This window comes from Lithobates pipiens, unplaced genomic scaffold (genome assembly GCF_037356315.1).
Source record: "Lithobates pipiens isolate NorthernLeopardFrog02 unplaced genomic scaffold, aLitPip1_a1.2 Scaffold_3, whole genome shotgun sequence".
Lineage (NCBI taxonomy): Eukaryota > Metazoa > Chordata > Amphibia > Anura > Ranidae > Lithobates > Lithobates pipiens.
The window spans coordinates 6,120,785-6,144,411 of record NW_027507790.1 but is presented as its reverse complement, the minus strand read 5'-3'; the positions used below and the strand labels follow the sequence as shown (position 1 = coordinate 6,144,411).

Sequence of the window (23,627 nt, the reverse complement as noted above, 5' to 3'; positions counted from 1 at the left end):
GAGGAGTTGCAGGTACCCGTTTTAAGTTGTCTTCCAGAGTAGCATCTGAGCGCATGTAGCAAGGAATACTTACTAGGAGGTCCACTGCCTGGAGCACTTTCCTACCAAAAGTTTGATCCAAGAGCTTGACCATGTCACTGTCCTTAGGATCCACTCTGGTGTAGCCAGAATGCTCTGGTAGAGTTGGCCGTAATACCCTCTGGTGGAGGTAGATTTTGGGATTGATGCCAATGCGATGCCCATTTTGAGCCATCTCACTATAGAGATGTTTGAAGTAGGTTGAAGTCTTTCCCTGACTATAGGACAAAGTGACAAGGTCTTCTGCCCTTTCCTGATAGAAGAATCCTGATGGCCTGACATGAAATGTCATTCTTCCCCCCCCCCCCCATATTTGTTATTTTTTTCCCCCCCTTTTGTTGCTATGAAGTTTAGCTGGAAGGGAGGGTAAGGATAATGTTCTGAGACCTGTGAAGTTGAGGGGCCTTTCAGTAGAAAGGCTCGGTCAGGCGAGAGGATTATTTTGTCTAATAGAAACGTATAGTGTGGTGTGGTTCCAGGATTGAAAGTGCCTGAACCTTGCAGACTCTTGCCGATACCAGGGATACCAAGACCACCATTTTTAATGTTTGTCTATAGGCCACCCTTTGAATACTGTGGCTAGGTCCCACAAGGGGAAATTTTAGCACTTGCAGGTGTCATTTTTAACCAAGAGGAGATCTCTTTATGAGCACATCTTCCTCTAGCCTTACATCAGGTCTGCCACCCGTACCTTTAGATTGTTGTGTGATCAATCTGCATCCTCTTGTAGAAAGTTCAAGATGGTCAGAATAATTTTCCACCTGCCCCCTTTCTCTCCCCCCCCCCCCCCCACCCCACCCCAGCACTTTAGAACCCTTTTATATTGTTTGTGTGGTGAATACCATCTTAGCCAATAGAAAGAATCACTTTGCCTGACAAGCATTTGTTTTGCAACATTATCCTTTCAGGAGCCAGTCGGAAAGCTCCAGTATCTTGATATTTGGGTTCCAGATTGGCCCCTGCGTTAGCAGTTCTGGTTTGTATGGTAATGTATGCGGCTGGCTGCTCACGTTTATTAAATGGTGTAAATAAATCTTGGGACCTTGTTACATTTTACTTTTAAAAAGTAACTTTTATTGAACGTACATAGCAAAGACTAAAGACAGTATACTTTGAAAAAATTGACAAAAAAAGGGTTAAGCTTTTTTTGGGAGTTTTTCATCCCTAATGGGTACAAGGTTTTAAAAAGACAGACCAACAAAGATTGTTAGTGAACAATCTCTTAATGAAGCAGACAAACTTGAATACATGACTAGAACCAATAACCGCGTTGGAAAGTAAAGTTTTTAAACAGACAACTCTTGTTTCCGTTAAAGTTTGAGGTCTGGAGCCATCTGTCCCATATCTGGTTATATTTGGACAGGCAACCTAGGTTTATATATTAGCTTTTTGTATGGCAATGTGTTCATTTCCAGTAACCATGTATTCAATTCAGGAGGTGCATGCCTCTAGGTCTACCAAAGGCATCCCCCAGATCTGAATGATCCAAAGGTTGCCTGGCCTAGTCCGTGCGCCGTACCTGGTTTCTGCTTAGGTAATCCACTAGGATGTTCAGACCCTCTCAGGTGAATGGGGGATCTTGACTCCAAGTTTGCTTCCGCCCACTTCAGGATTGGGTCTGCTTTAGACAAGAGTTGAGGGGATCTGGTTTCCCCAGTCTGTTTATATACGCTATGGTTTTAGTGTTCTCAGTTTTTATTTGGATATGTCTGTCCTTTATCTGTGTTTTGAAGGATTTTGGCACTAGATTCCCTGCTTCCATCTCATGTTTGATGAGGCAAGAGATCAGTCCTGGTTCCAAGAACCTTGGACCAGGTGGTCTGTCAAGTGTGCTCCCCAGCCTGTGGTGCCAGCATTTGCAGATCAAATTTGTGTCCATAAGCACCCCTGGCTGTATGTTTGGTTCAAGCCACCATTGCATCAATGTTTTGACCTCTTGCAGACTTGTGACCCAGAACTCCATGAAACGTGGGTAACTGTCATACTGAGCCAGGATGAAGTTCTGTAATGGTCTTGTGTGCAGCCCACATGATGGCCAGTATAGAGGTCATGAGGCCCAGCACCCTCATGCTCTTCCTAACAGTAACTGCGTTGGGGAGACAAAATGTCTCAATCTCTTCCATTAGTCTTGCCATCTTGTCCTGTGGCAGCAGGATCTCTGTTTCTCCTGTGTCTACCACATACCCTAGGCCAGTGATGGCGAACCTTGGCACCCCAGATGTTTTGGAACTACATTTCCCATGATGCTCATGCACTCTGCAGTGTAATTGAGCATCATGGGAAATGTAGTTCCAAAACATCTGGGGTGCCAAGGTTCGCCATCACTGCCCTAGGCAGTTTACTCTGACTGGGAATGAGGTGGGATTTGTTCATTATCCACCCCAAACTCTTTAGATAATGGACACTTGCTTGGAGGTTGCCGTCAAGGTCTCGTGTTGGCAAAAAAAAAAAAAAAAAGAGGTCGTCCAGATATGGTACAACTCCTATGCCTTCTAGTCTCAAGCCCTTTAGTGCCTCTGCCAGTATTTTAGTGAATATTCTGGGTGCTAACAAAACCTGAAGGGCAAGGAGGTGTACTGGAAGTGCAGGGTAGCCTTTGGACCCTGTATCATGAATCTTAGAGACTTGTGGTGGTCCTTTTATTGGCATGTGCAGGTAGGCATCCTGCAAATCTACCGTAGCCATAAAGGCACGTGGTGGCAAGTTAGTTACTGATTATATGGGATTCCATACAAAACTTTGTACTTTATTTTCTTGAGGGTTTTAGCTTCAAAGTGAGCCTGTACTGTAGTGTTTTTTACTGGCAAAGATGTGCGAGTAGAAACATTGAGTTGGAATTTTCCAGCACTCCCCAGAGACCAAGAGACATCAGGGGGATTCTTGTCATCACTAGAAAACCTACTATGTATTAACCTCGTTCTACCATGCAGGACAAACTTGTTCGTGGTGATTTCTTGCCATTTGTCTATGAATGCTGAGAGCTTGAGTTGGCCAACTCTTTGCAGCTATAACAGCTTTAACTCTTCTGGGACAACTGTCCTCAAGGTTTAGGAGTGGTTCTATTGGAATGTTTGACCATTCTTCCAGAAGCACGTTTGTGAGGTCAGGCACTGATGTTGGATGAAAAGGCCTGGCTCACCATCTCTGCTCCAATTCTTTCCAAAGGTGCTCTATCTGGTTGAGGTCAGGACTCTGCAGGCCAGTCAAGTTTCTCCACCCCAAACTCCCTCATCCATGTCTTTATGGACCTTGCTTTCTGCACTGGTGTGCAGTCATGTTGGAACAGGAAGGGGCCATCCTCAAACTGTTCCCACAAAGTTGGGAGCATGAAATTGTCCAAAATGTCTTGGTATGCTGGTGCCTTAAGCGTTCCCTTTGTTGGAACTAAGGGGTCAAGCCCAACACCTGAAAAAACCAACACCATAATCCACCCTCCAAATGATTTGGACCAGTGCACAAAGAAAGGTCCATAAAGACATGGATGAGTAACATTGGGGTGGAGGAACTTGACTGGCCCACACAAAGTCCTGACCTCAACCTGACAGAACACCTTTGGGATGAATTTGACCATTATTCCAGAATGAGCTCAGTCATTGCTCTAACATTCCCATAGACACCCCTAAACCTTGTGGACAGCCTTCCCAGAAGAATTAAAGCTGTTCTAGCTGCAGAGGGTGGGGCAACTCAATATTGAACCCTCTGGACTAAGACACCATTAAAGTTCATGTGCCTGTAAAGGCAGGTGTCCCAATACTTTTGACACTAGTGCATCTTCAAAGCAACAAATCACACATTGGATACCACTACAGATTCTACATAGCTGTCCCCTTTAGCTCCAGAGTGGCAACTACAATGTTATTTCAGGGTCAACTACCCAATTTCATTGCAGAGAGTCTTTACTGTTAGCATAAAACATGCTATGTTTGGCATCATTGCCTAAATGTAAACTCAAACAGGTCAAAGCAGATACTGTAAAATGTACCTATGGTATGATAGTTTGCAAGGGAGCATGCAATATTGTTTGCCTCGACTTCACAGGGCCTAGCTTCCCATGCCTTTTAGGCAACATCCAGCCAGAACAGATTATATACACAAGGAAAAGTCAGCTTTTGGTTTGGAGCTGATGCTTAATTACCTGTCTCTGCTGCTCTGGATTCATTATCAGCAGAACCAGATGGGTTGTGCACTTTGAAAGGTCCAAGAACCATTGTATGGATAAGTCCACCATCTTCATTTTCTAAAAAACAAAAAAAAAAAAAAACCCCGCCACACACTCCATGTTAAACAGATACAAATAAAATGAAGAATTTTCATATGGGCCAAGTCTCCACCTACCATTAACATCTCTTCTCTTCCTGGAACTTTTGGTACAGACGCCATCACAGCAAGTGCATACAGTGTTGTCAGCATTACCAAGCAGCTCCCACCTGAGGAGAGAATCTTACTGTCATTGTCAACTTGAAAATCAACTCTTCTCCACCCCCCTTTTTGATAGAGTGGCGAGGGGTTAGAAACATGGTTCATTTTGTCAACATCTGTACATAACCTTGAATCTGTATATTTTGCTGGCCAATATGGAACAGTAAAATTCACTTGAATCTACAAGTTGGCATGTTGGTCTTAACTGTACCCCAGTTTAGCCATGCACCCACACAGATTTTTGCAGAAGTCTGCAGTGTGGTAAGGTTTGAGGAATAGTGATTGGTATTTAAGCCCTTCCAAGCCATATGACACATACACACTTTGAGTTTCCAAAACCTGTCCCCAGCCTCATTAATATATTTTGATGGTGTGCACCCAATAGGTTGAATACATGCTGCTGCAAACCAGTTATGTCACTGGTTATTGAAGCTTTCAGATGTTTTGACTACTATCACAACTAAAATCTGTTGCCTACTATACAAGGTGCACGTTCAGCACCAAATTTAAAGCAATATTAAATCTGAAAGCAAATGTAGTTTACCAATTCTTAAACAGCTGTATTTAATTTACTTTTAGTGCCGGTTCACACTACGACTTGTCAGACCTCAAGTCGCTGGACATAAGAAATTCCATTGAAGTGAATGAGATCTGTCTTAAGGTACACTACTGAAGTCTCTCCAACTTCAGAAAAGGTTCCTGTACTAATTAAAGGCGACTTCTACCCATAGATTTCAATCAAAGTTGCCTCAAAGTCACCGGCACTTAAGGCTCCATTTACACTAGTGCATTTTTCATGCTTTTTGCAGAACTTTAACATGGGTTCCTATGGAACATGTTTACATCAATGCATTTTTGGAAAGGTCAGGGACTTTAAAAGATAAAGCCATGCCATTTCGCTTTTTTGGTTCAACAGATTTCAAACGGAGAAGCTGCAGAAAAGCATGTAGTGAGTTTTTAAATCTGCCCAACAATTCCCCCCCCCCCCCAAAATACACAAACTACAACTTTTGTAGTCAGATTTACCAAAACTGTAGTGCAAGGGGCCTGCATAATTGCATACAAATTGAACCTTTTAAGGATTGACCTCATATGGCTTTGGTAAAGGAAAAATAAATCTACAGAAAAATGTATAGTGTGTATCTAGCTTTAGCTGCTCCATTTCCATCTGGTAATCCAGCCAGCAAGTCAATTCACAGCACAAACTATCAAGCAGAATGCATCAATTTACATGGATGAGACAAACTACTTAATACTTTCATTAGTGATTAAAGTAATCAGCTTTTCATAAGACATAAAAAGGATTGCTGTAACCGATTTGGTGTTAAATGTATTGGCAGATTTAGAACCACTAACATATTGGAAGCCATAACCAGCTAACCAATTTTTAATTGGTGGTGCTTTAAATTGTAAAGGCCTTCACCATACCAGCACCCAACTGTACTTTGCAGGTTTGTCTTAATAGTAGCCCCACCATATTTCCTGCCTCAATACTTCCAGATATGTGGATCATGCGTGACCCAAGTCCCTTCTCAAGCACCCAGCAATGTCATGGATTGAGGACAAACCCTATACAAGCTGAAAGTTGCTACATGGAGCTTATATATTAGGGCTTTTGCTCCTTACTCCCAATTGCAGAATTCAGCAAGCAAGCAATAGGCAGCCAAGAGAAGAGAAATAAAAATAAAAAAGCTTAGTTGCATAAACATACAAGCAAAGAAATTATTAACAGCATTATCCTACCTATTGCTTTCAGGTACATAGGAACATGCCTTCCTGAGCTCAGTTACACCTTTAGGGTCCCAGACAACCAGCCTAAACGTAAGGTAGATCTGGAAAAAAAAAAAAATAAAAAAAATAAAAAAAAAAAAAGCAGTCAAGTTGAGGCCCACATGACAATTTTTTTTTCACCAATAAGTTATATAGGCGAGACGATAGCCTCCAAGTACACGTACTCCCCCCCCCCCCCCCTTCTGAAAACCACATCATCTCTTCTAGCACATATCTTCCCCAATTCCCTCTCCCAACACACATCCCCTCCCCCCTCAAAGTACCACTCACCCCAGGTTTCCCCTTCTAGAACTATTCTTACCCCCCTGCCAACACAAATCTCCTCCCCCAATCTCCTCACACGATACCAGTCCCCAGGGCAGCTTCCCCGTCTGCCCATCCCTTGCCCCAGCCCTGGGTATGTAGTATGCATGCTACCCTAGAAAGTTCAAATGTTTGATAAGAAATTAAATACTTGCCTCATTACTGTCTGTTGCAAACTTCATTGCTGGAAAAGTCAGCCATATGGAATTTATCTGATTCTGTTGATCTTGCATCACAAACTTTGAGTGTGCCACCTTTCCATCTACAAAACATCTGCAGAAAATAAAATGTGTCAGCCTTGTGCAGTTTTTGTATCCCACCAGTATTAAACCCATTGATTTAAGGGTTTCCAAAAGCAGTTCCATTCCTGGAATGCAGGAATTGCAAACTGTCACATTTACTTATATCCTCAACCAAACTGTCAAACCATCAAACGGCTGGTGTAATAACTGATCACATGTGCAGCATCATGGCAGTTACTGATCAAAACCGAAGCAGCTGCCTTGGCGGTAAAGGATAGAAGGGTTCAATACCATCAGCAAAGCCTAAAAATAGAGCAACTGAGCATATGCAGAACAGGGCGAGATCATATTAATGAATTTTAAACAGCAGACACCTATTTTTAATGTTTTACATAGCTATATCTGCAAAAGGGGACAACCTGAAGTGATCTAGCAGGACTTATTGATGAATGACTTCTGGACAAGTGGTAAGAAATCTTATAGTACTTTGGTCAGAAAATTGAACTTCTAAACATAGGGTCCCCATTCTAATAAACATGAGGGTCTTTGTCCCATTTCTCTACATCTGGTCTTGGAGATTTTGGTTGAAGGTTACAAATTTTAAGACTGAACACAAATTCCTTCATTTCTTAGCCTTGAGCCAAAGACACCCCATAAAAATCAAGCATGCCACAATATGCCTGGTTGCCTTTTCAGATTAGGAAAATAAATTCTCATCTACCCATCTCACACAAACGTGTTGAAAGGATTTGTATGTGCATTTGGATAATGTTGAAGCCAGAAACCTTAACAAAATTGAGATAAGGCATAGCTGAATTGGGTCATAGTTTTATCTAGAAATAAGAAAGCCACTTACAGGCTAGCCAGTTACATGCAACTATACACAAAATAGTTACCCATGGTTAGTGATCAGATTATAACTTGGTGGTTCGGTGGTGTCTGCAGTTGGAGTCACTATGCCTTCATCCACAAAGAGTCTCAGAGGCATGTGGTATCCTATATCCACAGAGAGTTCCAAGTTGATGGGGGATCCCAAGAAAAAGACTTTTGAATTTGAAGCCCCTGAGAAGTCATCTGATGGGAGACATTGAGAATGTAATACCAATTCCATGACTAAATTAACCTACAGCAAAAAATTGTTTAGAAGTGTCAACAGCAGTAAAGACCAATGTTTGGGATCCCCTTCTAGGAGGTTGATGGCCGCTCACTTTCAAAGCGCCTATTGTAATTGGGATAAGGAGGTGGGGGGAAATTGCATGTTTACTAGCAGAGTAGTGCAGGGGATTCCTACAATAAAACCTGGAAAGGGTTGAAACCTTTGCCACTTAAGACAAAGGTTTGGATTGGAGTGCAATTTTAAACCCAAAATGATGCCATCCAACTAATGACAGGGGGTAGAGTAAGCCCTGTCCCAGTAACACTTTAGGCTCCATGCACACGCCATAACCATCTGTTCTCTGGGCAAAAATGCTGAGCGTTTTTTTACTCTAAAGTTTAGACGAGTTAAGTTTTTCTGCCTCCAAGGTCTAATCAGAAAACACGAACCAGGAGGGTTTTCTACCTCTAAATATTAAACTCAAAATATGCCTCTTAACGTCCTAATGTGCATGGGGATAACATTGAGATGCTTCTACAGGCAGAACACAAACTCCCGTAGAATCATTTAAGCCACTGTGCATGGAGCTACAGTTGTAAGAGCAGTGGCTCATGAGCAAGCTTGCTTGGGTGCCCACAAGCAGCTTGCTCTGGGGGCAGGAGTGCCAGCAGGTGACCATAGGAAGATCCAGACTGCTCTGTGCAAAACCACTGCACAGAAAAGGCACAATAAAAAAATAAAAATAAAGAATTTACTGAATTTGTTAACACCACCCCCACCAATACCGCTGTTCAAAGGCATCTGTGGTCCTTCATCCAGCATGTAGGAACCTCAGTACAGAAGAAGTGGTACTGGTCAGATCACCATGTGAACTAGAGGGGAAAGCTTAAACTAATGCAGCCACTACATCTACTGGTAAGCTGCAATTTTGGGTTTATTACTTTAGACTATAGGTGTCTTTATGGAATGCTACAATAAAAAGTCAAATTGAGAAGGATACAAAGTTTGAACACATGTTGAATGCTGAGGTGTCACATCAAGGCAAAAATATCACTGCCTGCAAACAAATGCATGTGCACTAGCTCCATGTACTCTCCATTGTAAAATGAAAAGCATTGCTAGGTGGTTGGGGGGGGGGGGGGGGGGAACCACCTGTTTCACTGCATTTGGGTTGGTTGTTGGTACACTAGCAGATTTAGATGGACTGGACCGAATTAAAGTCAAACTCCAGTTATCAAGCACCTACAGCAAGTTTCCCTCCTTTTGGGATAAAAGGTTAAAAAGCTGAACATTGTAAGCACCCATCAGTCGGAACCCTCCAACACTTGACAGCTTGGCCAAGGCCTTCTACAATGCAGAGGACCAGCAATAGGGATGAACTGAATAGAGCATCACCAACCACTGCTTCCTGTTTGTGTGTGGGGGGGGGGGGGGGGGGGAGTCACCCAACAGCTGTAGCAACTGCCCCAGAGGGGAAAGGACTGCAGTAACATGATTGCATGTTTAAAAAACCTTGATTAAAAAAAAGTACACAGCAATTGATAAAGGGCATTGCAGGGCCGTGGGTGAGAAAACTATTTAAAGGTCAGCTTGATAGCTAGCCCTTCCTTTGACTTTAAAAACATCACGAATGTGTCAGAACAAATGGATATCCACAATAAGTCCCAAATATCAGTGATCCACAAAAAATAAATAAAAATGAAGTGAGAAAGTGGCAAGCTTATGCCCACATGAGACCCTAGGTGAAGAGGCCCTCTTCTTAGTAGATGAATCATTGAAACACCACTTGTGTAACAGTAGATTTAAAAAAAGGCTGATAGTTTATATTTCAATAACATGGCTCAAGAGGGTTATAAACTGCATAATGCTTTCCATAAGCTTAAAGTTTTTTGAAAACCCACACCCCTCTAGGGTTGCCACCACTATGCTTCTTTCACAGCCTGTAGATTGAAAAATTAAGGTTTATCTGGAGGTAGGCTCAGACAAGAACCTACAATTGAGCAGTGGCAGCAACTTCAGTAAAACACAAGTTTTTCGCTAAAGTGCGTGGTTCTTTTTAGGGACACCACTATATGCAAGTAGTTTTAAAGTTTAATAAGCTTTTTATGGAAAGTATAGAAAGTTGAGTTGGTCTACTCCAGACCATGTTCTTACTGAAAAGCCAGTTAAGCCATTTAAAATGGTATTTAATATTAATGTCCGTCTAGTAATGGGTGGTCCTGGCCACCTAAGGTCTCTTGTGAGCACAAGATGGCACTCACAATTTGTATCGAGTTAAATCACTGAATATTTTGAACTTTCTGGCTTTCACAGATCTTCAACATCACAATTTTGCCAGTGTCCTCCTTGAGTTGGTCATAGAAATCCCCACCACCTCACCATTCATGAAGCGGAAGCCGAAATTCAGGTTACCCCTTCCAGATGCAGATAAAAGCAATGTAGTCATAGCTATAGGAGCTGGGGTCATGGAACTGAAGGGAGAGAAAAAAATAAATTAAAAAAATACATTTGTTAAATAATGTCTCCCCCCCCCACCAGTCACCAGTCCCCCCCCTCCGAATGGAAATTGGACTTCAACTTTTCATCCAATTAGATTTGCTCGAGATGGACTCAGGGCACCTACCCCAGCTCAACTTAGCCAACAAGAGGGTTTTGCCTTGACCAGTCTGCCAAGCACAGAATCTCCAAGCCATTTCAGTGGAGAGCTAGATGCCAGGCAGCTCCATGGGGAAAAAAAAAAATATGCTTGTCACATTACTTTCTATAGTGCTTACATTTAGTCCCCCATTTTGCATTTCAGAGTTCCAATTTAGTACAAATACAGAAACTATAGAAAATCAAAACAGATAAGAGCAAACTAAACTAAAAATAAAAAGCTGAAAACACTACGGTTAAAAATAAATAAAATAAATAATTTGCTGTGCTACAAAAGGATACATTTCATATAGTCAAATACATACATTGATACATGGTATTAAGATTTCCCAATTGGACTATATATGGACACTTATTAAATTCAGTGAGCAAAACTATAGTGAAAAGACAGAATAAAAATAAAAAAAAAAATCTGAAAGTTTATGGGCATCTGTATTTGCTTTCAATTTGGACTGAAGTTCTTTTTTTATTAATATATACATAATGTCTTTCCACCATTGTTTTGGTCACTGAATTATATGGACACTTGATTCATTCAATTGGGACATTTTAATATTTATACACTGTACCATTTGACTATATGAAATGTATCTTTTGTAGCGCAGCAATTTTTATTGAAGAAACTATAGAAAAACCGGCACACAAATCTGGAATGATGATTAGTGGTACATGTAAATCACAACATGAGAAACAGTAGAAATAAATAGAGCGAAAAAACCCCACACATTACTGGTAAAATATGGCCATATAGGAAAAGCCAGATATGCAGAAAAGTGAAATGCAGGGGATGCCCACCAAATCTTGGTTGTGTCAGTTTAACAAGGAAAATAACCCAGGAGTCCCAAGGGTGAAAGTATCTATATCAGGCATGACCTTTACCTCCCAGTAAAGCAGAAATACAAAACACCATGTTCTAGTGAAGGAAGCACTAAAGATTTGTGTGGTATATAGGAGGGCAGGACATTGTATCCATGAGAAAGGGGTGAAAGGGTCAGAGGAATAAATAGAAGGGATCAAGTGCCACCAGCAAGGGAATGCTTTAAAAACTGCTCAGAAAGATTCAGTCAAGTAGTAACAAGTTTTATGGCAGTTACTAACGGTCTTTCAGCATACTGGTGAATGCCTCCATATAACTAATCCTCCGTTCTGTGTAGTCATTGTCAAATGGAGCAGGCAGCTTTCCAAAGCGCAATATGTGCAACATAAAATACTGCACCACATACTTATAGGACTAAGTGGCAAACATTATGGTGTAAGGAGAGTCTGGAACTTAGTCAGCGAGCCTTTGAATTATATTGTGCACAACCAGCCAATATTCTTCAGGAGTAGGATAGATTACATGCAATATAACAGGTGTAAAATACACCTAGTAAACATTGTACCCAAATTCCCAATACAGATTGATACTGTAGGACAGGGTAAGAATTTTTAAACATTAGGCCAAAGCCAAGACAATTTGGGAGTCCCTCTCCCATTGGTCAAGAAAAGGCAATGAGCCTGTGCCGCTTCTTGCAAAAAGTAGTACACCCATGATGAAGTGGACCAGAGCCTCAACATTCATGTCCAAAGGGCGTTAACACACTTGCAAACAGGCCAGCCTCAGGTAAAGACTTGAAATGATAACTTAAGTGGCAAATAGTGGATTGCATGATATTTGGAATGGCATTAGCCATTTACCATAAGATAATGAAGAGCCTCATATCGATTCCTCCAACAAAGGGTCTCAAATGATGCAGTCTCTGGCCACATAAGGATTTGTGGTTTTCTAAATATTGGGAATCGAGGGAAGGTATCAACGATTTATATAGTGCCAACAGTTTACGCAGCGCTTTACAACGTAGGGGGGTGGGGACAGCAGAATTACAGTTCAATACAGAAGGGCCCCGCTTGTAGAGCTTACATTCTAAAGGGAGGGGGTGGTACAAAAGGTAATGCTGCAGGGAATGATTTGATGGGGTGGCTTAGGGACAGGTTTCCCTGAATAAGTTCTCCGGGATCTCCTAAAGGTTAGGGGCTGATTGGATATACTGGGGCAGGGAGTTCCAGAGGATGGGAGAGGCTCTGGAGAAGTCCTGAAGGCAAGCACAAGGGGTGGTAACAAGGGAGATAGAGAGCAGGAGGTCCTGGGAGGAGCAGAGAGGACAGGACAATTTGGGCAATATCTGCAGATGAGGTTGATGTAGCTGGGGGCAATGTGGTTAGCATTTCAAATTTTATACAATGTCGTAGGGGGGGGGGGGGGGGGACTGAAGGGATTGGCAGAGAGGCAGCAATCACAGATCGATTAGTGAGGTGCATTAGTCTAGCAGCATTCATAATAGACTGAAAGGGGGGGGGGGGTGATGGCCTACTCTTAAGCAGGCTATTAAGTAGAGAGAGTTGCAGTAGTCAAGGGGGGAAATAATCAAGGCGTGAATAAGTTGCTTTGTGGTATCAGTCAGGGTCAAATTCTGGAGATGTTAGAGGCTAAGGTAGCAGGATTTAGCCAGTGATTGGATGTGGGGGCTGAAGGAGAGGCCAGAGGGACCAATGGTTGTGCTGTTGATTTTAATGGTAAAGTCATGGGGGGGAACTTGTAGAGAACTGCTTGTTACAGATTAGTGTTCTGGGTGCTTTAGTAGATAGATGGTGAGCTAAAGTTGGGAGGAAGTATGGTGCTCCATGGAAGAACCTTTAAATGGAATAGAGACCATTTATGCAAGAGGAACCCATTGATTATAGGAGGAAATGGCAGTTCCAGTCTATGATCCTTGAAAATGTGTACTGCTGTGTGGTAAAATGGTCAGGCAGAGACATTTCCCCCTGATGTCTTGAGTCTTCATAATTTGGTGCATTTAAGCCATGCTCGTTTTGCAGGCCAGATTATTGTGTTCAATTGAACAGCAACAAAGAAGATTCTGTTTAATGACATTGCATCTGCCCATCCAGAAAAGATGCTTTCATGACCAAGAAGCAATGGCTTTCTGAAAGGAAGGAGAAAAGCAGAACATGGATAAAATGGTGTCAGGCAGCTGTATATCAAGTAACATGAAAAAGGTACATCAGCCCGAGTGCTTAAAATTTGATTGTTTGAAAATTTGAAAGCCACACATTTAAAGTGATTGTAAAGACAAATATAAACTTTTTACCTCCTTTGTGCAGTTGGTTTTGCACAGAGCAGCCTGGATCCTCTTCTCCGGTCCATCTTTGCTGCCCCTGCCCTATTAGGTGCCCCCTCAGCCAGCAGCTCTCTATGGAGCACCCAAGCCAAGTCAGAGCTCCATGTAGCCAGACACTGAGCCCTGACCCCCCTCTCCCCTGATTGACTGACAGGTGTGAGAGCCAATGGTGCCACTGCTGTGTCTCAGCCAATCAGGAGGAGCGTTTGGACTGCTTAGACACTGGGGCTCAAGTAATTAGGGGGTGCCGCTAAACAGGTTTTTTTAATCCTATTGCATAGCATGTGAAAAAAGCCTTCTGCATTAAATGTAGGGATGTAGCTGCTGGTCCTTGCCAACTTTATGGATCACATATTTGGGTTGATAAGGCTTTTGGTTGCAGAGGTGTGTGCTGGCATAATACATTTGAGGGGGCTTTGAACTTTATAGTACAGTAGGGTGAATCCTTAAGGGCCCTTCCCATATTAGAATTCACCTCAGCGACAGCATTCAAAGGCCTCAGTACCAAGGGATGGAACTCCCACATGCAAGAGGTAATACTTTATTCAAGTAGAACTGGTAAAGAGGGGTCAAGTTTTAAAAAACTTTCCATAAAAAGTCCTCAAAAATGGTGGCAATATTCTTGACTAGGTTTTGGAGTCATTCTCCAAATATAAAAAAAAGTGGAATGACTTGGCACACTGTCGTTGGGAGGGCATAAGCCAAGATTTGCTGCAGTCATTACCATATTCCTAAAATGTCTGCGTTTAAAGAGGCCTTTGGTGGGATTGGGAACACAAATGAAGAATAACTGAAATCTGTAGCCAGCAGCACAAGGGACACTTTGCATTGGCCAGGCACCAACCTGTGTGCTTTTTTGTGGACTATAAAAACACATTAGGTTGATTCACAAAAGGCCAATTGCACCTTGCCTATTTAGGAGGAGGAGTCTGGGCTTGCTCACCTTTTCTAAGCTCATCTCTGGATAGCCACAATCCTGTGACAGATATACTTTAGGAAATCACAGTATGAAAAAATTAAGTTTGGCAGTCCCCCATCTTTGTTCCACACTTTACCTGAACTTTCAAATTATAATGTCCATACAGACCATCTGCTCACCTGTTTACCACACATTTTATAGGGACAGAAAAATTCTGAGAATACTGGCTTGCAGTTGTATATGTAGGCTTATATACAAGATCCACAAAAAACTTCACAGCATTCCCAAGGGCCTGCAGAAAAGTAACAAGAGAACATGTTTGTACCTAAATGTTTCAGAACATTCAAGAATGACACAAACCTATCAGAGTGCAAGGCTGACAGGTCAATCATACTAATATTTTTAATGACTATTCAAATACAAATCATTCCAGTTTAGGAGTATGGAAGAGTTAAATCTTCCATCAGGATTAGGGAAGATTTTAACCTGTCAAGATTTGTTGCTGTGTTAACATTTGACAACATCCCTGTCCAGGTGACTGATGGCAGACAGAAGTGAAGAAACCATGGAGCCAAACAGAATAACCAGACACATTCTGACCCTGCCACTGAAACCCTCCACCCACCCCAGAAGACTTAATTGTTTGGGTTTAAAACCCAACTTAACTTCTTATATGTATGCATTTTATCTAAAAATGGGGGTCAGCAACCTGTAGATCACAGACAGGTGTCTGGTAGATTGTGATCTTTGCTTGCCGACCCACCATTCCAGAGCATCAAAAGTGCAATGCAGAAGGACTACTTGTAAAGTTGGAGCTGTAGCAGGGAGCAAGATCTGCATGACCCGATGCCCTCTCTAATGCTGGCTCCTGTCCCATGTGGAATGCCGCCCCCCCCCCCCCCCCCCATTTACTTTAATGGGTTCCAATTAGCAGGCAGTAGCATGCACCAAAAGCAACATCAGGCTTAATTTCTGCTGCCGCTAGGGATTGGGACAGCAAAACTGCAACTCAACTACAGGATTTTACTTGTGAACAAGCTCTAAGAGTGCCACTGCAAAATGCAACTAAGGGCTCATTCACAAGTGCAGCAGGCACTGCTGCTCATTTAAACAGCGATCTGAGTGTTTGACAGGTGGTAAGGAGGAGTAGATGATGTTACTTCCTCACCACTTGATTTAAACCCATAATTGCCGTGTATAGCATGCGATTGCAGCATGGTAGTACAGCAATTACAGGTTTAAAACTGGTGTGAGGTGGTGACACTGCCTGGTGATTTTCAACTTCTCCCCATGTTGTTCAGGTAGATCTCCACCGCTAAGGTGGCCTACCCATGGGGGGGGGGGAGGGAATGGTAGGAATTCACTTTTTATTCCATTGTACTGGCCAAACCAGGCAGTTTTCACAAAGCTGCACACAAATAAGCTTACTAACCTGTAGTCCAAAAATAATCCCTCTGAGGGCAAATTAGACTCCTTGAGACCACAAGTGTGCACCAGACACCTGGATTTGTGATCAAGAGGCTCAATTCCCAAAGCTTTTAAAAAGTTGATACAGCGCTGCAGTTTAACGACTTCTCATCCAGCCCAATTCTGGCACTTTGCTCCTACATGTAAAAAGCATAATTTTTTCTAGACGATTACCCAGAATCCCCAAACATTAGGTATGTTTTTTAGCAGACACCCGGAATAAAAATTGTAGTTACCCCTTTATGTCACACGGTATTTGTGCAGCAATTTTCCAAACGCTTTTGAAAAAAGTTAAAATTTAACTTTTGTATAATGTGAAAGGTTATGTTATGCCAAGATACCCAACATGTCATTCTTTAAAATTGCACTAAACTTTGGTACTTAAAAATCTCCATAGGTGACACTTTGTGTCTTTTTTTAATACAGGTTACATAGGAGGTCTTCAGCTGGAATTGTTACTTTTGCTCCAACACACGGCGTTACCTCACATGTATTTTGAATGCCGTTTAGGTCTGCTTCTATGCGAAAAAAATATAAAATTCTATCACAAGGAATAAACATCCCTTGTAATAGGAATAGGGTGTGACAGGTCCTCTTCATGGAGAGATGTGACCCCACATCTTTCAGGCTTGAAAGGCTGAACTATAAAACCACACATACCTCTTGGCCTTTCCAGCCACGTCCTTGGCTGTGTTTATTTTCCAGCAACCTGGGAGGTGACAATCACACCCGGGCCTTCGAGGGTCATAAAGATGACTGGGGACCAAACTTCTGGCAGCAACCGATTAGTTCTCCGGTTTGCCAATCATACAGGTGAGTCTGGAGAAGCATGGGGGGCTGGGAATATCCCCTCCTGCAAGAACCACCAAGCGGCTGAACTGCCTCTGATTGTTCTTACAGTGCACAGAATTGCCTGCTGAAAAAGATAGAGTGATGCTCTTCTCTCCCCCCCCCCCCCCCCCCAAAAAAAAAAAAAAAATAAATAAATATCCCCTTAAGGAAAAGGCACACGCCAAAACGAATCTTAAAAATTAGATAAAAACACCAGGTGAGCAGTTTGTGGAGCATGCGGTGATCAACAGGGCTGTTAGGACTGTATACCCCCACCTGACAGGGCTCTTCCCCTCCAGAAACAATATAAACACAAAAAAATAAAAATAAACCCACACACCAAAACCATTTGAAGACAAAAAAATAAAAATAACTTAGTTTTATATGTTACATTTAGTATGAACTTTGTATTCAGTTAATAAAGTGATGTGTAAATTAGTTCTTGGGAGTTATTTACAACCTGTAGTTGTACAGCATGATTTTTTTTTTTTTATGTGGCTGATGCTGCATGCGGCAGCCTATGTTATGCTATGGGGACACAGCAGCTGGCTGTACAAATAGCCACAGGTCCTAATTTAATGGGCATACACCCGCAACCCACATGCCTTCCAACACAGAGTTTATTCGGAGTCCCTAACCCACTTGTTAAATTAGGATCTATGGCTGTGTTTGTACAGTTAAAAAAAAAAAAAAAAAAAAAAAAAAAAAAAAGTAAAATGTTTTTAGTGAGGGAATGTTGGGTGAAAGTCTAAACAGGCCTCTGACATCTCACCTTTGAGGCAGCAAGGAATTAAAGCAATAAACCTACAGCAGTAAAGCCATGCTCGTTATACTCCCTGTGGAACAAAAGGGATTAGGCCACTGTATTGTGTAAAAAGTCTTTTTGATTCAGTATTCTCTGATCCTCTCCTTCCACTGTCCTCTATCCACCTCCCAATAGAACAGAGCCTTGGGGGCACCCTGCACATGCTCAGTTTGGTGTATTGCTAAAGTTTTTTTAGCCGACGGTCAGAGTTTCTGCAGCCTCAGGACAGTCAAGAGAATGAAGACTCCTACAAAGCTTTGACCAGTGCTCGGCGAGACACTAATAGAAGTCACAACACTTCCATATACTGCTGATGAGAAAAGGTATTTAGCAATTTATATTTACTAAAAATTGCATTTGCATGTTCTGTGGGAGACCAGATCTAGTAAATGCAAGGTCCTGAGTTTAGCAAGGAGATTCTTCAGCCTCAGCTGCACAAAAGATGAACCGGGCGTTAATTCATAAACTGAAGAACAGTTTTACTATGCTTCAGTTATGAAAAGACAGCAGTGATCAGTGCCACCAACTGTGCATGGGGCAGGGGCCAATACAAAATGATACCCAGTCTCTCCCAGCAATAGCTGAAAGCCAACAGGAGGGAGATGGGAGAAACCAGCTTTCAGCTTCTGCAGGGAGACAGGGAATTGTTCTGCAATTGCCCCACAGCACTTGTTCCCCCTGCCATCTGGGCCCCTCTGTGTGCCCTATAGGATGACCAATGTTACACCACCCCCCCCAGTTTATCACAAAAGGTCATTACGAAACAATATTTAAAACAAATGTTGGGATGGTCAGCTTTTTGTAAATTTTTTTATAGTACATTTTAACTGCAGTGCTGTATTATAAGAACTTTAATATTTGTATATGATGTGTGGAACACTTGATTATAGCAGAATAGAAATCACAGTAGGGGAGCTGGATTTCGTCATTGCAATAGCTACACAAGATTTGGCTTCTCAGTTACCAAAGCTGTATACAAAGCTAAGGCTTTATTTGTAGCCATGTGACATTTTTTTAAACCTCAATGTGCACAACTGAAAAAACACATTTCTTAACCTGGTATATTAGCATAGTGAATTGATCCCAAGAGCATTTTTTTGCCCTGTAAAACATTTACAATGATACGTAATAAAGCAAAAAGGTTGTTAAGCTGGCACTGCACTATGCAATCTATTGTACAACCACAACTAAATCCCAATAAAAATAAAAAACCTAGTCAGGCTGACCCTTGCACTACCATAGTTGACTGTAGATCCAGGGCCATTGCCAAACCCTGGCACCCAGGGAACATGCCCCGGGTTTCATTTGCAATATGGAGGGGATAAAATTCTATGCAGTTACAGTTTTGGAACATTGTATTTTATCCATTCAGGAAAAGATCAGTTTTAACATCTTAAAGTATGTTCCCAAAGTTGCCCCTGGTCTAGAACCCTAGAAATGCCCTTTGTTATATCAAAAGGAAGTTTACAGTCAGGCAGAAGGAAAAAAAAAAAAAAAAAAAAAAAAAAAAAAAAAAGGTATATAGGTGGCAAGAACCAGATTAAAAATTGAAAGAAAACTCACCATTCTATTGAATCCACAGGCTTGGTATGGGTATTCAAATACAAAGTAGCCCAAGAGTGCAGTTTTACTGGAGACGGGGCACTTACCCAGGGTCAGTTGATCAGGGTCCAGTCTTGTATTGGTACCCAGAGGGTCAACTTTAACAGCCACGCTTACAAAAGTGTTGTTACACCCATAGAATACACTATTTGGCGGAGCTGCAAAGAGGGGGAAAAAAACAAAAACAAAAAAAAAAAAAAACACACATTTCAAGTTGGGATAATATAATGCTTATGAAAATTAATTAAAAATGTCCTAAATAAAGTTTGCCATCTGTCTCATTGAAGAGATTTCCCTTCTGGTCCCACAGCCAAACAGGAGGTAAAAGGACTCTCTCCAATGTGAGAGAATTCCCATTAGTCACCAGAACTAGTGTCCCTCCATTGTTCTAGTGAAAACCCAAACATTGGGTTGGTGTCTTTTGCTAAACAGAACAGGATAAATCTCCACAACAGGGCTCAGACTGCGATAAAAACCTGATCAGTGTTCAAACTCCCCTCAGGAAAAAAAAATAAAAAAATAAAAGTGTTTTGCTTGAACAATCCAAGCACTGAAAGGGATCTCCAACTGATCCAGTTGTGGTGAGATAGCTTAAAGTGGGATTTCACCTAAAAAAGGGAATTTCCGCTTTATGTCCTCCTTCCTCTGCCAATTCTGGCATTCTTTGTGAAACTGGTACCCATTTCTGGCAGGCACTTGCTCCCACTTCTGCTGAACGGCCTAAGGCAATGCCACCAAAGCTCACCACCCTCCCACAACCACAGAGCAAAGCTTGGCTCATACATGCAGTGGGAAGCTGCAAGACTCACAGCTGGTTTCCCACAGTAAACATGCTGGCAAGGAAGACCGGCAAAGAACCAGACAAGGCACTGGATCCCTGGACAGGCAAGTGTCCTTTTAATAAATTTCAGCAACTACAGTATTTGTGGTTGCTGGCTTTTTCAGACTGAACGATTACTAAGGCCTCATGCACACGAGACGCAGTTAAACGCGCGTTCAGATGCAGTTGGACAGTTTTTTCAACTGCTCCTGAACTCATTCAATGTTATCCTATGTGTCCATGCACACAGTCTCGTTTTTTTCCGTTTTTATGCAGTTGCGTTTAATCTCGTTTTTCCAGAAGCAAAAAAATGCGTTCAGAAGCAAAAGTTTCCACGTTTCAGACGCAAAACGCGGTAAAACGCGGCAAAACGCCGCTACCGCGTTTATATGCGTTTTTAAAGGTGACTTTTTTTACATTAAAAATCTCAAAAATGATTGCAAATGATGAAAAACCATTAGAAAAATATTTTAAACAATTGCAATTGCAAGTGGACAATCCACAACTTGTGGCAAGTGACATGGCAGGTGGCAAGTGACGTGGCAAGTGGACAATCCACAACTTGTGGCAAGTGACGTGGCAGGTGAAGTGGCAAGTGACGTGGAAAGTGGACAATCCACAACTTGTGGCAAGTGACGTGGCAGGTGAAGTGGCAAGTGACGTGGAAAGTGGACAATCCACAACTTGTGGCAGGTGACGTGGCAGGTGAAGTGGCAAGTGACGTGGAAAGTGGACAATCCATAATTTGTGGCAGGTGACGTGGCAAGTGACCTGGCAGGTGACGCGGCAAGTGACCTGGCAGGTGACGCGGCAAGTGGAAAATCAACAACTTGTGGCAGGTGACGTGGCAAGTGACGTGGCGAGTGGAAAATCAACAACTTGTGGCAGGTGACGTGGCAAGTGACGTGGCGAGTGGAAAATCAACAACTTGTGGCAGGTGACGTGGCAAGTGACGTGGCGAGTGGAAAATCAACAACTTGTGGCAGGTGACGTGGCAAGTGACGTGGCGAGTGGACAATCCACTTGTGGCAGGTGACGTGGCAAGTGACGTGGCGAGTGGACAATCCACTTGTGGCAGGTGACGTGGCAAGTGACGTGGCGAGTGGACAATCCACTTGTGGCAGGGGACGTGGCAGGTGATGTGGCAGGTGACGTGGCAGGTGACGTGGCAGGTGACGTGGCAGGTGACGTGGCAGGTGACGTGGCAGGTGACGTGGCAGGTGACGTGGCAGGTGACGTGGCAGGTGGACAATCCACATCTTGTGGCAAGTGACGTGGCAGCTGACGTGGCAAGTGACGTGGCAAGTGGACAATCCAAAACTCGTGGCAAGTGACGTGGCAGCTGACGTGGCAAGTGACGTGGCAAGTGGACAATCCAAAACTCGTGGCAGGTGACGTGGCAAGTGATGTGGCAAGTGGACAATCCAAAACTTGTGGCAAGTGATGTGGCAAGTGGACAATCCAAAACTTGTGGCAAGTGACGTGGCAAGTGGACAATCCAAAACTTGTGGCAAGTGACGTGGCAAGTGACGTGGCAAGTGACGTGGCAAGTGACGTGGCAAGTGACGTGGCAAGTGACGTGGCAAGTGGACAATCCACATCTTGTGGCAGCTGACGTGGCAAGTGACGTGGCAAGTGGACAATCCAAAACTTGTGGCAAGTGACGTGGCAAGTGACGTGGCAAGTGACGTGGCAAGTGACGTGGCAAGTGACGTGGCAAGTGACGTGGCAAGTGACGTGGCAAGTGACGTGGCAAGTGACGTGGCAAGTGACGTGGCAAGTGACGTGGCAAGTGACGTGGCAAGTGACGTGGCAAGTGACGTGGCAAGTGACGTGGCAAGTGACGTGGCAAGTGACGTGGCAAGTGACGTGGCAAGTGACGTGGCAAGTGACGTGGCAAGTGACGTGGCAAGTGACGTGGCAAGTGACGTGGCAAGTGACGTGGCAAGTGGACAATCCACAACTTGTGGCAGGTGATGTGGCAAGTGATGTGGCAAGTGATGTGGCAAGTGATGTGGCAAGTGATGTGGCAAGTGATGTGGCAGGTGATGTGGCAGGTGATGTGGCAGGTGATGTGGCAGGTGATGTGGCAGGTGATGTGGCAGGTGATGTGACAAGTGGACAATCCACATCTTGTGGCAAGTGACGTGGCAGCTGACGTGGCAGCTGACGTGGCAAGTGACGTGGCAGCTGACGTGGCAAGTGACGTGGCAAGTGACGTGGCAAGTGGACAATCCAAAACTTGTGGCAAGTGACGTGGCAAGTGGACAATCCAAAACTCGTGGCAAGTGACGTGGCAAGTGACGTGGCAAGTGACGTGGCAAGTGACGTGGCAAGTGACGTGGCAAGTGACGTGGCAAGTGACGTGGCAAGTGACGTGGCAAGTGACGTGGCAAGTGACGTGGCAAGTGACGTGGCAAGTGACGTGGCAAGTGACGTGGCAAGTGACGTGGCAAGTGACGTGGCAAGTGACGTGGCAAGTGACGTGGCAAGTGACGTGGCAAGTGACGTGGCAAGTGACGTGGCAAGTGACGTGGCAAGTGACGTGGCAAGTGACGTGGCAAGTGGACAATCCACAGCTTGTGGCAAGTGACATGGCAGGTGGCAAGTGGACAATCCACAACTTGTGACAGGTGATGTGGCAAGTGGACAATCCCCAACTTGTGGCAAGTGACGTGGCAAGTGACGTGGCAAGTGACGTGGCAAGTGACGTGGCAAGTGACGTGGCAAGTGACGTGGCAAGTGACGTGGCAAGTGACGTGGCAAGTGACGTGGCAAGTGACGTGGCAAGTGACGTGGCAAGTGACGTGGCAAGTGACCAATCCAAAACTTGTGGCAGGTGACGTGGCAAGTGACGTGGCAAGTGGACAATCCACAACTTGTGGCAGGTGACGTGGCAGTTGGACAATCCACAACTTGTGGCAGATGACATGGCAAGTGACGTGTCAGGTGATGTGGCAAGTCACGTGGCAAGTGGACAATCCACAACTTGTGACAGGTGCCGTGGCAAGTGACACGCTAAATACAAAAAAAAAAAAAAAAAAAAGCTTGTCTAGCTCCAGCAGACTACAGTACATGTAGAGAATGGAGACTAAACATGAAGTGTAGGACCAACTACTGTACATAGAGCATGCCCTGGCTAAAATGAGGTAGGGACAAATTTTAAGTATATGTAACCTTCAACTTGGAAAACAAGCCATTGTTTAAATAGAAATGAAGGCATAACATTTGTGTAAACAAATTTCATGACACATCCAATCATTGGCAGAGAGCAGGCCAAGTTCTCAGCACAGTTTGAGATCTGACCATGCTGTGTTCTCATGCCTAGTGTGGGCCATTTTTAAGTGGTTGCTGCCTGTCCACAGTACATTTACTGGGGTGGGGCAGCATAGGTAGGCTGGATCAAGTATATGCAAGTCATTCAGCTGAGGGGCACGTGCA

General features: G+C 43.4%; 1 protein-coding gene across 1 annotated transcript in view; it reads right to left on the bottom strand.

Annotated features, from left to right (window-relative positions):
* Positions 1-23,627, bottom strand: part of LOC143940144 (zona pellucida sperm-binding protein 3-like) — a 33,365-nt gene that overhangs the window by 4,817 nt on the left and 4,921 nt on the right. The window contains exons 2-9 of the mRNA XM_077461234.1: positions 19,328-19,524; positions 14,841-14,953; positions 10,309-10,400; positions 7,730-7,907; positions 6,747-6,864; positions 6,241-6,329; positions 4,414-4,505; positions 4,214-4,315 (exon numbers count right to left, since the gene is read on the bottom strand). Of these exons, the coding sequence (XP_077317360.1) occupies positions 4,214-4,315; positions 4,414-4,505; positions 6,241-6,329; positions 6,747-6,864; positions 7,730-7,907; positions 10,309-10,400; positions 14,841-14,953; positions 19,328-19,524 (981 nt within the window). The remainder of the gene's footprint in view (positions 1-4,213; positions 4,316-4,413; positions 4,506-6,240; positions 6,330-6,746; positions 6,865-7,729; positions 7,908-10,308; positions 10,401-14,840; positions 14,954-19,327; positions 19,525-23,627) is intronic.